The sequence below is a fragment of the Pollachius pollachius genome (assembly GCF_949987615.1).
Source record: "Pollachius pollachius genome assembly, chromosome: 6".
Classification (NCBI taxonomy): domain Eukaryota; kingdom Metazoa; phylum Chordata; class Actinopteri; order Gadiformes; family Gadidae; genus Pollachius; species Pollachius pollachius.
Genome location: NC_136939.1, coordinates 22,282,914 through 22,298,241, shown reverse-complemented (window position 1 = coordinate 22,298,241; position 15,328 = coordinate 22,282,914). Strand labels below are relative to the sequence as shown.

The following is a 15,328-nucleotide window of genomic DNA, read 5'->3' as shown; positions in this document are numbered from 1 at the left end:
TAGAACATTCCACAATCGTCAAGAGTTATCTAGAATCTAGATAACTAGAATCTCGATAACTCTGGGCTATTATGGAAGGCTCAGGATTGAAGTGATTCATCATAAGCATATTGTTTCAATGAACGATTGAAGCTATTGATAACATGTTTCTGAGTTCAATAACACAATGAATCAATTTGTTTTCGATGCAAGGTCCAAATAACTTAAGGATTGTAATGTCTTTTTTGTTAAGTTTTCCTTGCACAAAAGTTTAATTTCAATAATAATCTTTACAATTACAAAAAAATTGAATTGTGCCTTTACATAAAACATTTTATTTAACATTTATTTATTCAGGGAAGGCCATTGCGTGCAGGCTCTCTTTTTTATAACAACATACAAATAAAAACAATAATACAAATGAACAACCAGAACAACATTTCAATACATATATATAATACAATGGGACAATTAAGATAGCTAATTAAAACACGACCATACCTTATTCAATGCAAATTCATTCATCCCCTTGAACTTCTCAATTTAAATATGCCTTTAAATATTTCATGTTAAATTTTAAATGTCCGTAAATCACAAAGTTCCAATGGTTTACACTACACTTTACAGTTAACTACACCTTAGTGCTAAATATTACTCATTAATTATTATCATGGTTTTAGTCTATATTATTATTACATACTTTATTTTATTTTATCAATATTATTTATTATTGTGCTGCTACTTATTTTTACATATTTAAATTGTTTAATTATCTTTATTTAATTTATATTGTGTTCTTGCTGCTATGTGGCTGTTGAGGAACTAAGCCTTATAATTTTACTCTTGTGTACTTGTACAATTAGATGTAATAAAGTAATATCAATTCTTTTTCTGATTCTGGTTTCAGGCGAACCCCTTCCCTGTCCACAAGGGGCGCCAGAGAGGATATAGACAGTGCGCCTGAAGTAGGAAGCAGCTTTGGTCAATGAAGAAGAGAAGTTGAAAATGGCGACTCCCATGCATAGAATTATTGCCCGAAGACAAGCGTAAGTAAAATGTATTATTAATTGTATAAAAAAGTAGTTTTAAGTCAAATTGTTCGTTATCGGATTTGATTGGCTTTAGTAGGCCACTGTGTATCAAATTGATAGCTTTTACAGCGTCTTCGGGTAACACAAGCGGGCAGTCGACTATTCGATGGTGTGATTATTGTTAGGGTGATTCTGATGGGATTCTTCCTTAAATTTATATAGATTTTAATCTTATGTTTTTCTCTATTGTGATTTGTGTTTTTATTGAGTTTTTAAATAATTCCCTCACCCAAAACATAATATTCAATTTTGACTTATCTGCAGTATCTATGCTGTAGTGGTGAAACCATTGACGCATGGATTATAACCTCTCTTGGCGAACATCCCTCCCCCTAGTGCTGTTTGTGCAATTGTTGAGGCAAACTGATACATTGATGCATGCATTTGTTTATTTTTTTTATTTTTAATCCAATGTACAACGCAGGGAGGCCAACAAACAAAATGTGCGGTGCCAGAAGTGTTTGGAATTTGGTCACTGGACTTATGAATGCACTGGAAAACGCAAGTACCTTCACAGACCTTCAAGAACAGTGGAGATGAAGAAGAAGCTGAAGGAAAATGAAAATAAGCAAAACATGCCCCCTGGGTAAGGCATCTCGAGAACCTACAAGTAAAAACTTTGACATGTTGTATGATGTGCAATGTTTTCAAAATCACAGAAGACTACTACAATTCTGAACAGTAATTTAGTAGTGTCGGAGCAGTTTTGTTTTTGTGTCGAGAATGCAGTTGCAGTGGACTTAAGGCTGGGAAACCATTCAAAGATTACCTTTTAACCCAGATATATCCCTGGTGACTGAAGATCTTTCAAAGTCTGCCCTTGTCTGCTAAAAATATGGCTGGTCATTGTGGACGGTCCACACATGTTGTCTTGTAGTTTGGGGGATAACGTTTCTAATCTATAGCCTCCCAATCAGGCCTGGCGCCAATCGAAGCTGACCCAATTTGAGGGCTATTTTATATAGGACTGATCCAAACACAATCCTGTAGTTTGGGCTTGTTTACGACAGACGGTATCAAGTGATTCACAGTCTTTTCTACAGTCAGTTAGGTTGGTGAAAGCTTGCTAGTGTGACATTGCCAGTTAGCATTATAATCTGAAGTCAAAATTAACTTTTGTTTGCATGTAATTTTCATTTTCAGACCAGGAAAAGAAGGTCCATTGGAAAAGAAGGCAAAAAAGAAGTAGGTGACAAATGTGTTACATTTTTTTCCCGAACTGTGCCACCACGGTAACCGCAAATTGCAACTGCAGTGTGGCTCAAAGGCTCCCGTTTCTGGAATAGCCTCCAAACAGAAATAAATATGCATTCAGTCATTCATTCATACATGCATGTATACAAACATGTAATGGCCCTCTGCGTTAACTTTATTAACTTCCATTTTGAAGTAGAAAGACCTAACCAGGCATGGAAGTTGCAAATAAGCTTTAGGCTTTTCATTCCTTGCACATGTAACTAAAGATTCAACTTCCCATTTGTTCTTGCACATGTTCCCAGGTCCAGTGACTCCAGCGACAGCAGCAGCGACTCGAACAACTCCGAAGATGAGTCCTCTGACAGCAGTGATTCTGACAGCTCCTCCTCAGACGAGAGCGACAGCAGCAGCAGTGACAGCGACAGCTCTTCGTCCTCCTCATCGTCCTCTTCTTCAGACAGCTCAGACTCGGGAAGTAGCAGTCACTCTGACCAAGGGCCACCCAAGAAGAAGAAAAAAAAGAAATAGAAGAGACACATGTTAACATTTTTTTAAGACGTTGTTATTCATTCTGTTTTATTTGATCTTGTTGACGGATGAGCAGATACTGTTTGTATTGCATGTTTTACGGTCCACTGAATATTTTCAGGGTGGGTCATTTGCGTTTATTATTTTTTTGAGCTGGAAAAATACCTTTTTTCATATTCGGCTTATTTAGTAGACCTGTCACCTCTATGTAACACCTTTAAATACAGAAGCGTGGCTATTTTCGGAATGTTTATTATTGTACACATTATTTTTTTAGTCCTACATCCACTCTACAGAAGACATTTAAACATTGCATTTGCATACCCAATTGGCTTTGGAGACCTTCTTTTGAAGACATTTTTTCAATAAAGGGCATGTTAGCATTCGTTGTAATGTTGCAGTTTTTTTATTAATTGTAAGCATATTGGTACCAAATTAACACTTTCAATGATCATTATCTAATTTTGTTGGAGCTTATTTATGTTTGACCAAATTTCAAACTGCTTTTGATATACTATTAACTCGACTGTTCAGCAGTTAAGCCAAATTGCCAGGTGGATTCCATTAGCTATAAATCGTTAGTAAAATAAGTGGACATTTTTTCCCCCCGTTTATATCAAAGCAGTGCGTTAACAATACAAAAAATGTCAGCACTATAAAGACGTTATCATAAAATGCAATTAAAATTCAGTTAGGGGCTAGAGCCCCGTGTCGTTTAGCAAGGGGCTCCGTTCACGTGACGTGGTAGAGACGCAGTAGAGACGCAGAAGAGACGCCGTAGAGACGCGCTCTCAGCTGCTGACGCGCCGCCCGGAGGAGCCAGGCTGTAGTGTTCCTACCTGCTGGCTAACAGCTAGCAGTCTCACCTATCACTGCTGATGAACCATAAAACCAGCGACAAAATGAGGATAGTCGGCCCGTCGCTTGATTTTAGACCTGCATTCGAAAGAGACGGCGGCGTTGAAACGTCCCGTTTCGTTTTAATGTTTTAGCTGTTTTCATCCTTTAGTCGTTACCTCTTAATTTGTGTGTCACTGGACGTGGAGAAAAAGACAAAGAGAAAATAGCTTCCCCACAGCTAGGATGGTTTGGGCCTAAGAGAAGATAAGAGGTAAGGGGGTTGTGCTGTGTTGGATTGTGTAGAGCACGGTTTATCGCCACCACAAAGGGGCACTTTGTGTTGAATACGATCTGCTTTGTACTATAATGTTGCACATTTTGTGAGGTAGCTGTAGCAGTTAGCCTAGCCACATCACAGGGGGCTATGCTACCAATCAGCTAAAGCGAGGATAGCCTGAGAGGCAACGCTAGCACACTACACACTGGTTGTAGTTTAAATGTATAAACAAACATTACAACCACATCGACATGCAATCGTATCATTGCACTGATGTGGATCCTGGCTTTGTTGAAACAAATGATGTCGGTGTTGAGGTGTTTCTCCTTGTGAGACTTCCTCTACCCAGTCTTGTTTTGTCAGTCTGTGGGATGTTGACTAACTAGGACACAACTATTTACATGGACCTCAAATATCGTTCTCGTTTATAGGATTACATTTTCACGGAGTCACATGTTACGTGTTATTGGATCAAATTATATCCGAGCATGGGTTTAATCCTAAATGACATCGTTAGTCTATGTCCATTTCATAGGTTTTCTGTTGTCATCTGGATAAAAAACCTGAATAAGTCTAGCTCTCCATGTGCGTCGTGTAATCATGTAGATGACTTGTTTCAGTGTCGTGATGCTTGGTATGAAATCGCCCATCGCCTACCCCCTGAAAACTACATTTTCAGGGCAGAGATGTGAGTGTCCACCACGGGGGAAAACAGCTGATATGCTTTTCTAGGAAGCCATTTTACATACCCTTCTGAAGGAAGGGGGGGATATTTTATTTTAATTAAAGACCTATTGTCACTAACGTAGCAATATATATTTAATGACACGCATGCATGGCAAGTTAAATTGGGCATGGCAGCAAAGTTGTTTGTGACATGTATATGAGTTGGATTGCTCATTATGGCCATGAAATGTTTCATGACAATTGTTATTAACTGAAAGTGTACATAGGCCCCCTCAATAAACGTAAACCTACTAATGAGAAATCAAGTAAGCATTAATAGGTCGTTTTCTTTTTTATTCTATAAAAGTCTCTGCAGAAAGTACTTACTGTGATGTCTTGTTCACTTCCTGTTTACCTCTTTCTGTTTCCAATCAAACCATTTCCTATGTCCAAAATACTGTCCTGGTTTTCTTACCACATATGCTGATGCTTTCCAGATATGTTCAAAAGGGATCGTATGGTAATAGTATGATGCCATAGAAATCTTTTTAAGGACTCACTTTAACTAACACACACACACACACACACACACACACACACACACACACACACACACACACACACACACACACACACACACACACACACACACACACACAGAGTCCATTTTGTATTTTTTTTTGTGTAGGTCTTATTGTTTTTTTATTCCTGCCGGAATTTTCATCACTTCATTACAGACCCCCAAGCAACGCTTGGAGCATTTTATAACATAGCTATCAAGTTACTGCTACTGTTTAGCTGGTTGTTTGAGAGCTTGCCCCACGGAGAGGCAGTTTAATTAGCTGGAATCTAATCGGAAATCAGACCTCTCCGTGCAGTTGCCCACGCAGCATAAAAATATGGTACTCACTTTGCCCTCCCTGACCTCACGTCTCTGGCTCTTAGCTTTAATTTCTCCATAACCATAGGTAAACTGTGATCTGGGGTTATAAGCTCACTGGAGGCCTGGATTTACATTTTGATACAAGATCATGATATGTTGGTTTGAACAAGCTGATGCAAGGATGGGGCGTCACCCAAGACTAGCATTATAAATGTATCCTAAAATGATCACAGTTCTTTTAAATTGTAAGCTTGTGACTAATGATTAAAAAAGTAATGGCAAATTGCTTGTTCCACTTAGATACCGAGTTTTTGTGTTGCTAAGTGTACAATATAACGCCATTGGCCCGTATTTGGGTTCATAGTTTAAGTCTCTTAATTGCTCTTAAATGTGTCATTATTGAATGCCTAAATATTGTCTCAGAGATCCGGCTTCTATTGGCATCGATTTCCAGTCTCCTTTTCATTGTACAAGAGAGCCTTGGGCAGGCTAATCAGGGGGTGTTTGAGTGCTGATTGGGCGGCTTTGTCTTAACACAAGTTGAAGGGCTGGAACGGGCAGCTGGACGGACCAATGGCTGGCTGTTACCATGAAGCCAATTGCAAACGGAATAGAGGGAGCTTGAGCGTTTCAAGCCAGGTATCGGGTCAGTCTTGGCTTTCCATTGGATGCCTGTACTTGCTTCTAGCTAATATTGATAAGCTTGCAGGCAAGATTAAACAAACTTCCTAATCTTAGTCACAATTTTTTTTCAAAAATGTAACTTATTTGTCGAAATTAAATAGAAATAGTGTTGTTGTTTTTTATAATGCTATGTATACATTAACATGCTCAGCTGACATGTTTCATTCCAGTTTACAACTTTAAAATGTCTGTTTTAGTTGTTTATGTTCAACATTATTAAAGGTCAAATCTCTAGTTGCATAATGGGCAAATACAGCAGTTTTTGCACACATGACTTTTTTATATGCTTTGGACACACTGACAAAAATGCCACAAACCCTTTTTGAACAGGTATTTACGTTTTTATTTATTTAGTTGGAGCAAATGCTGTATTCGCAGGGCTAAGATGTTGTAGCTTTAATCAACATTTAAATTCACGTTTGCAAAGAGTTTAGAGACCTGCCATATTTGTATTCAAACAGTTGGGTATTCCTTAAACGAATGTCAAATGGTCAGCGATGCCCCGGTTAGCCACTTTCCTTGTGTCATTTTCAGATCACTCACTAATTCATTTTCAATGCTAACCATCTAATAATTTCAGCAGGTCTGTCAAATCAAAGGCTTTATCTAGCTCATCCTAGAATAAATTGTTAGACTGTGTTGATCGGTTAACAGTATTCGGCTTTGATTGGCATCCCTTCCCACTAGCCCCCCTTTATGGAATGACCCTACTCAGCAGGTTTACATTAAATGATTCGGGGCTAGTAGCGGGTAGCCTGCCTGCCAGACCAGTATCAATGATATCACTGTTTGAGCTGAAAAATAACTCCTCGTACACTTTATTGGATTCAAGGGTCTCACAAAATATCTTTTGGTTTAATCCAAATTCCCTATTTTAGATGCATTTTTCTCAAAACATGCATCTATATCATGTCATAACATCTTTAATTAGTTGTGGAATTTCAGCTTGTGCCACGCAAATAGTATTCTCTAGCCAAACGATTGCTTTAATAATCCTAAAGTTCCCAAACAACTGAACCGTTGTGTAATCAAAGGTTTTAGTAATGTTTTTTGACTGTTACATGTTCTGTGACATTTTCTATTTCTTTAACTGAAGGAATAGAATGTGATGCATAATAATACAACCTGCTATACCCTTTCTAGGAGCCCTCTGTTACTCTTTAACAAGCTGATCGATAAACCGGTGGTTGCACTCACACACTGGAGGCCAACATCTGGTAGATGCAATAGTTAGGACATTGAGGAATAGGAGAGCTCCATGCTCTGTGTTTTGTGAGCAGGGGGCTTCTCGGTTTGTCCAGTGTACTTTATTGCCTTTCTATTTAGTGAAAAAGCGCTTCCAACCCACCAGACCCATGGTCTTTATTAGCCCTCATTTGTTCATGAGGATTTGGTCATAATACATGTTATCTGGGAATGTTCTGCTTTGTTCGGCTGTAAAGATCAAGTGCTCAAATATTAGATGAGAAACTCCAGAGTATGGAAAGTTGTTCAAAGGATTTGACTTGTTTGTTAAGAGTTTAATATTTTACGTCCAGTTTTAAAACAGACATGATTTTTGCCAACTCACTTCCACTGGCGCTGTAGGTTCGTCTCAAGCTCAGATAGTTGGCCAACAATGGGCATTAGGGCTGCGTGATAATATTGCAAAAATTATTATCACAATTATTTTTTTTCGATGTCGATATTAATCACGATATATAATTTGATACTGCTGAAGCCTGAAGAAACCAGAGTGTTCATTAGTTAAACCATACACTTTTGTTTATTACCATATTTTTGATAAGGGAACATTTAATCACATTCAAATATAAACATTTAACTTCACAAACATGTTTTATCTGCCCCCAACAGAACAATATAAGGTAGCATGCCTTGTAACCTATTGAAAATAATGTAAATAAAAATAAAAGCTCTGACTTCTTTCACATTAAACTCCTTTGGCAGGGCTTCAGAAAACATCTTAAATCTTGTGGAGGCACAACCAATACATAAAAAGTGAAAAAAGTGGATGAACAAAGGCCGTGGCACATGAACTGAACTTTAATATATAAAATATGAACCATGTAGTGCTTACGTAAGTGCAAAATGTAAACATTGTAAAACCAGATATTATGCTACATAAAATGTGTTTAAAACTAAAAGATCTGTGAGTGACTATCACATCAAACTCCTTTGGCAGGGAGGCAACAATCTCAAATGTTTGCAGAGGTTTATTTCTGCTGTCTGATTGGCTGTTAGGTAAATCCACATCAGAACTTATTTTTTTACATTTACTATAGTAATAAAGAATCTAATCTAATAATAATAAAAAACTAAAGCTGAGCTGATGATGATTAAAGTAACTGTAGCATGTATGATATTGTCTAGCCTCTTTTGTTGAAGTTTTGACCCAACGATGACCCAAGTAGTGCTGCTGCCTGAATGTTTCCTGGGCAGATACACGTCGCTAGAAAACCTATTTCAGTCTGCACAACAATGCTACGGCAAAGACTTTATTTTGGACTATATATATCCTGCTTTAAAACTTCGACAAAATGCATAATTATAAAATGTGTTCATAAGATGTTGGAAAATAGTTTAATAGAAAGAGATGCGTTTTTATTTTTGACAGTATTTTAGGATTTATGCAGTTCTGTAGTTCTGAATTATCCCACTGCCTAAAGCGCAGCCAATATCCTCACTTTGAGGTCTTTCTGCACGCCTGAGTCTCTAGGACTGACATCACGATGGGAACACAGAATCCAAACTTGAGTAGTATTTGGGAAAGTTACTTAGCCATAGCAGTTCGTAGGCTTGCAGTGTTGGGCAAAACTAAGATCTTGTAGCTACGGAAGCACTCGTTTGGGATATAATGGATGTCAATCGCTGGCCAACCGCCAATCTCGGAACACGTCTACACAGTGAGAAGAAGTGAGTTGAACTAAAATCATGGCTTATTTACAGCTCGACATAGGTCAACAATTAACCGGCACATTGAACGATTTTAATGGGTATCCGCATGAGTGAAACAACCTTCTTGCTCGTGAAAATACATGTTTCCAAGGAAAATAGAATATTAGAGCTCAAATGTAGGTAGAATTTATGAGAGGAATTCAGCACTAGTCTCAATGCTCTGTGTTGGCTTAAAGTGAGCCTGTACTCAAGATGTCAAATGCAGGACCTCCCTAACTATTTTTGGTAGAGAAAGAAAATGGCAGGAGTGCTGTTCACAATTACTTTGGCTTTGAGGCTAATTACCAAGGAAATATGTATACTCTTATGCAAACACAAGGTTTTGTGTTTCATAACTATGCACATGCAGAGCAATAGTGACCTTTTTCATGAAGTTTTACCTGCGCAAACTATACATTATATGAAAGCTGAGCCTCCACTGATTCCAGCAGTCTAAACCATATCCTTATATGACTCGCAAATATCCATAGCCATAAAGAACAAACTTCCCCTTTTTCTATTTACAATCAAAAATGGTTGTCAAAAGTGTTGTTTTTTTTAAACTTATTTTTGATCCGGTGTCCGAGCCCAATTTTGAAACAAAACATGGTGTGTACAATCAATGAGAAGGTTTCTGAGGAAATAGGTAAATTGCCTTCAATCAAAACACATGTTCTTCAGTGCCATCTGGTGGCCATATGGTGTATTTGCGAGTGTTTGGCTTGGTGTCATTCAATTATATTTGCCCTGAACTTTCAATAGAGGGGTCAATTGTCAACATTTTACAATGGGTTCTCAAGGTATCTACCTCTTTGTCTCATAGTACCGCAGGGCTACCAACTGATAATGACCAACTAATTGTTACTTTATGTGGAAATGTAATCTTCCACTTATGCTATGTCTAGATTTATTCACTCTAACCAAGTAGTATCTACATTGGATATTTCCCTTGCACAACAATCTTTCTTGTGACAACAAGATGACATATATATATTTATAGCCCCTGCAGTTGTGGGGATATACTCTTTTTACTTTGGGTATATATCTGAAAAAAGACTGAATTTTTCACTGTGTTATCTAAAATGGTATTGAATATCGATATTCTATCTATAAATATATAGGTATTGTATCAAGGTTTGAATCAGTATCCTTCCCAGTATCGTGTCAACACTAGCCTATGGTGCATCTCTGCTCCAAGTACAGTTGTAAATATATTTAATTCAAATCCATGCTGACAGTGTAAAGATCCAGTCTTTAAGCCTACAATTTAAATCTGAAGCCTCAGTTAGTTGTGGTGACTTGTTTAGACAACAGCAACCTTACAACAATACTACATTTCCACTATGTGTCGTCATGCAGCTAATGAAAATGCCTCCTGGCTCTAACCTGCCCTGGAACTGTTCTACTGTTCCTTTAAGATTCGGCTGCTGCTTTACGCTTGGGACATAGTGGGGGAGGGAGGTTGTTGATGGTAAGTCTGCCTCTGGTTGGCTGGGCTGTCATGAGGGCAGTGACATCACAAGGGGTCTGGCTCTGTGGTATAAAATAACATCTCCTTATATGGCTTGAGTTGGATTCTACCATTTATGAAGGGAGGTGGGGATCCTTTTATCCACTTGGGACTGTTATTCTTAATTTTTTTTAACAGTTTTAGTTGTCCCACATGAATTAGCCTAAGCCTTACCAGACTTTCTGTGTATGGCCACTCTTATGCAGTGTAATAATTTACTTTGGACTTCACTTGATTTGTAGTCCAACTTTGAAAATTTGCATTTGGCAACTATATGGAGGGAAACAAAACTGTAAGAAATCTTTGAGCTTTTCCCCTACCCGCAGACAATACCATCAGGTTGCTTTTATCATTCAAGAGGATGAGCAACAACAACACTGCAACAAAAAAAGCACACACACACACACACACACACACACACACACACACACACACACACACACACACACACACACACACACACACACACACACACACACACACACACACACACACACACACACACACACACAGAAACGAAAGCTCTGACTCTGCTGGGCTTAAAACCATTGTCCCGGTCTACGTGGTCCCTCCCCCCCCTGCCTTTCTCTGACATGGTATCTCCCGAGAACCAGCAGTCCCCTCCCTCCCTTAGTCAGATTTGTCTCTACTCTAAGGAAATGCACTGTACCGTCGAACCAAGTAAAGAAACTACAGTTAGACTTTTAAAAGCCCTGGGGTTTAAACATGAAGTCCACATTGCTTCCGGGACAGGACGTTTGAGAATCCGAGCTGACTGACAGGTTATGAGGGGAATACTTCTGAATCCCTGGGAGACTATCTGAGCCCCCCCCCCCCCCCCTTCTTCCAATGTTTCAGTGGTTGGGGCCATGGCCTCTCAGGCAGGGTAAGATATGTAAATCTAGTAGTTGGTCACTTGGCTACATGTTCAATGTTCAGTGTTGGTGGTCACTTTTTGAGGTGGCGTCGATGTCTTTTGTAAAGACTAAACTTTAGTTTGTGCAGTTGAGGCCCTGTTTTAGATTTGTGGCTGTCAGTCATGCCCATCAAATCAATCATTGGTAATGGCAGTGTGGTGTGCTGTGTGTTGGGTCTGTGACCATAAGGCTCTTTGATTTAAACTCTGCATCATTTTGGTAGAATAGTGAAAGTTTTAACCTGAGACCCAGAGCCACACATTGTCAGAAAGCCTTGAATCATTTTGGTACAAACTTGGTAGGCCAAATTAAAGGTGCATGTGTGTATTGATTTATTTTTAAGTTGTTGGCAAACCTCTAAAAAATAAAATAGTGGAAATGCAATTACAATTTTTCTAGAAATGTTATCTCTGGGCTTGTGAACACGACTCACTGGTCTTCCTTTGAATCAGAGAATGCCATTTGGGTGTTCTATTATGAGCTACCTGAGGTAAGCATGGTCTCACTAGCATCAGGCTGACTATCTCAGAATGCAGTTATCACACAGGTGCAAAGAGTTGTGTAGGGTCTCAGCCCTGGTGGACACTTATTCCAGCCATGTTTCAGCCCAGCCTCGTTGTTTGCTGTAGCTCTGAGGGGCACAGCCTGGCTCTTTAGCCTGGCTACGCAATTGTGCTATCAAATTGCAGTTGCTGTGCAAATAATTGCACACTTTTTTTGAATTCCAAATGTTACAACCTGTATTCTGTGTTTTGTTGAATAAAACCTATTGCAATGGTTAGCAAACTGCTATCAAACTTTCCCTATTGCGTAATGTTTCTACAAATTGCAACTGGTAAATCTTTAATTTAAAGGACGTGGACTAGGCCTGTATTGAAGGATTGTTTTAATGTCCTACTCTGAACGAGGGACATTAACACGACTCAATTGCAAACAATATTTAGATCACAATTGTTGTCCAGACTTGTTGGCTTAATACTACACGTTTATTTTGTTGTGAGGGAAATTGAAACTTGGTTTGCAGCAATGTAATATTTGGTTTTAAAAAGCCTTTTGTCCTCACAGGTTTTGCAATGATCAAAATGTGTTTATTTCGATAGCAGCATGTTTTGAGTATAGGATTTGTCGAGTTGTTGTTGTCTGAAGGCAGATGACTTTAGGGCAAGAAATTGTAAAACATGATGATGGCCCAGCCTTGGTACATTCTGGCACTCAAAGTTACACTCCTCATTGTGGTTGAAATGCCTGAAAAAGTACCCGGTGCATTTGCAATTTGCCAGTCTAGCCGAGACACCTGTTGCATTACTCATAACGGCCCACTGTCGATAGCAGGACTCTTCTTGTTTCTGCTTGAGCTGAATTTGTCATTTCCAAACCGGTTCTTGGCTACGAGACCATAAGAAGGTTTTTATATATATACAATATCCAAATTGATAGTGTGCCTCTGTGGGTTTTGTGTATACGTGCGTTTTACATTTGCCTAAAAAAAAACAATTATGTGAGCTTTTGTGGAGATAGTCAAATGCTGTTGTCTTAGCTGTTGAAACCAATACTTGTTTTATTAACTTATCTGTGGTCGCCCATCTAATGGCTTCATGTGTGCTAAATAAATGGTGGTTTAGCGATGAAAGGGAACCCCGGGGAGGACATTCGATTGTTTCAACATGGAGAGCGTGGCACCTCATTCCCTTAACTATTCGGTCTCTTTTGACTCAACAAAAACTAATAACGACATTCTTGCTTCACTGATGCATCGGTTTTTAGATGAAACAAATGGGGCTGATTGTGGCAATTGCCTGTCTACTGCTCCAGGCATGGTCCCCCTGTGTTTAATGGTCGTGCTGGACTTAGGCTGGCAAACACGTGACATGAACCCTAATTTGTCATTTACTCTCGAAACAGCTTGGCCCGAATCTTTCCATTTTAGTGTGAGAATGGCTTTTACACCTCCTGCTGTAAAACTGTGTTAATGGACATTCCATGTTGGCTTTCAACACTTAAGGCCACAGTAATAACCTGAGGTTGGTTATAATGGAACCCAGCTACAGGCTCTACTATCACTTGGCCCTTAAGAGTATTGACTCAGATGGGAATTGTTGGTCCTTTGAGACTTGACTGGTAATGATGAATGTGGTTTAGGGGGAAATACCCATTTCCTGGCCTGGTGTTGCATTGTTTATCCCATTGCCAACTTGACAGCTTCAGTTTTTTATTATTGCGCAGATGAGTGCGTCATTATCGAGAACAGGCGTAAGTCTAGTCGCGGTGAGTAGTACTAGTGTTATCATATTTTGAGAACTGCTAGTCATACTAGGCTATTAGTCATACTGGCCACCGTTTATTAATTTGCTCCATTACTATGCCTGTTGATGTACAGTCTGTATATCCAGTCATGTGTAAAACTGGGTAAAAAGCACCATGAACATGTTGCAGTTCTTTCATTGAAATGTTCTGCTTGGCTGCACGTTCCTCAGAGAAGGAATGTATAATTAGATGTTGAGGAAGTCATTACTATGGTGGTGATGGTGGCTTCTGTCACCATCAGGTTTTACATTCACGCCAGTTCAAATGTTTTGACTTGATGCTTTTAACGCTATTGTGGGCGTCTTAAGTGTTCCTAGACACTAGTATGTTGAGGTCAGCAGGATTGTATAGAGGGCACGTCTTCAGTTCCTCACCTAGCCACGGACATGAAGCCCTGCTGTCTACATTACGTCACAAGGGCCACACTTTAGATGGACCAGGCCCACTACGGGACCACTATTGGTCCCGCCTCTTGTCCGTTCAGAAGGGGTCCATCCCGTGGTGTGACGTAGCTCCAGAGCTACCCTTGGGGTCACACGGACACAGCAGCGTACAGCCCCGCGTTGGGGATGACTCGGGGTATGTGTCGCAGGTGAAAGTGGGCGGCCTCGTCTCGAACCCAGCATGCTGTTCCCAACAGCTAGCAACTGAAGCTGTCGTTGTTGTGTCTCTTCCCCCCCCCCCCCCCCCCCCCCCCCCCTCTCTTTCTGTCTCTTTCTCTTGGTAATTTTAGCCTGACCTCTGTGGCATTGTTATTCTGGCCGTCAGGGCCGATGTTAATGTGGTGTAATCTCTGTTGGTGAGTTGGCTCGTGTCTACGTGCTGACCTGTGTCTGTGATTCTCTCGATAGCAACATGAACCGTGAGGACCGGAATGTGCTCCGAATGAAAGAAAGAGAAAGGCGCAATCAAGAGATCCAGCAAGGCGGAGGAGAGGCCTTCCCAGCAAATTCCCCTCTCTTTCCTGAACCCTATAAAGTTGTAAGTTTGCTCTGTTGATTTCTTTCTTTTAATTTTTTGTCTTTTTTTTTTTTTGTCATTTTGTCCAACTTTCCTTTCCGCTCTTCTCTAGCCCTCTTCATCTGTACAATTGATCCTCTAAGTTTTAGGTACCAGGATAGAACATCCAGTATTACTGAATATAGGCCAAAAAACAGACCATGATGCAGTTAAGTCACCTGTAAAACATTGTATTTTTGGGGGATTTGATTTACTGCTATAGGACAATATTAGTGGGTTTTTTTTTTTGTACTAATCTGCTAGAGCAGGAGGTAAGTGCTGGTGCTATTTTCAGAAGCCCACGTGTTTCTTAGTAATTTGCACCGCACCCTAATTTGCCCCTCACACCCTCTACCTCCAACCATGAGTCAGCCCATCTCCCGGCTCAAACCTTACGGCTGCTCGTGCCGTCTGTATTGTTGTTAAAGCGCTGTCCCAGCCGTCCACAACAAAGCTGGGTTCATGGTGTGAGTCCCCCCCGCTACACCCCCACCCCGTGGCCCAGCCTATAGGGAACAG

The 15,328-nt window shown here is 39.8% G+C and overlaps 2 protein-coding genes across 5 annotated transcripts in view; both read left to right on the top strand.

The window, feature by feature from the left end:
• Positions 1–978: 978 nt before the first annotated feature.
• Positions 979–3,180, top strand: zcchc10 (zinc finger, CCHC domain containing 10). Its single transcript, XM_079738397.1, has 4 exons — positions 979–1,025; positions 1,495–1,656; positions 2,214–2,255; positions 2,570–3,180. Exons 1-4 carry the CDS (start codon positions 985–987, stop codon positions 2,793–2,795), a joined length of 471 nt encoding a protein of 156 aa, XP_079594523.1. The 5' UTR covers positions 979–984; the 3' UTR covers positions 2,796–3,180.
• Positions 3,181–3,647: 467 nt separating this feature from the next.
• Positions 3,648–15,328, top strand: part of aff4 (AF4/FMR2 family, member 4) — a 34,984-nt gene continuing 23,303 nt past the window's right edge. For 3 of the 4 annotated variants that reach the window (XM_079738344.1, XM_079738342.1, XM_079738341.1), the window contains exons 1-2: positions 11,266–11,475; positions 14,662–14,791. In XM_079738344.1, coding sequence (XP_079594470.1) covers positions 11,459–11,475; positions 14,662–14,791 — 147 coding nt within the window. In that variant the 5' untranslated portion in view covers positions 11,266–11,458. Of the gene's footprint in view, positions 3,907–11,265; positions 11,476–14,661; positions 14,792–15,328 lie in introns of those variants that run through there. The other variant, XM_079738343.1, reaches the window with a different exon arrangement.

Excerpts from the sequence above, each read along its gene's own strand:
- zcchc10 (XM_079738397.1), top strand. The coding sequence starts at position 985 with ATGGCGACTCCCATGCATAGAATTATTGCCCGAAGACAAGC. Across the intron at positions 1,657-2,213 it reads AAGCAAAACATGCCCCCTGG|ACCAGGAAAAGAAGGTCCAT; the intron begins GTAAGGCATCTC and ends TTTCATTTTCAG. Across the intron at positions 2,256-2,569 it reads GAAAAGAAGGCAAAAAAGAA|GTCCAGTGACTCCAGCGACA; the intron begins GTAGGTGACAAA and ends ACATGTTCCCAG.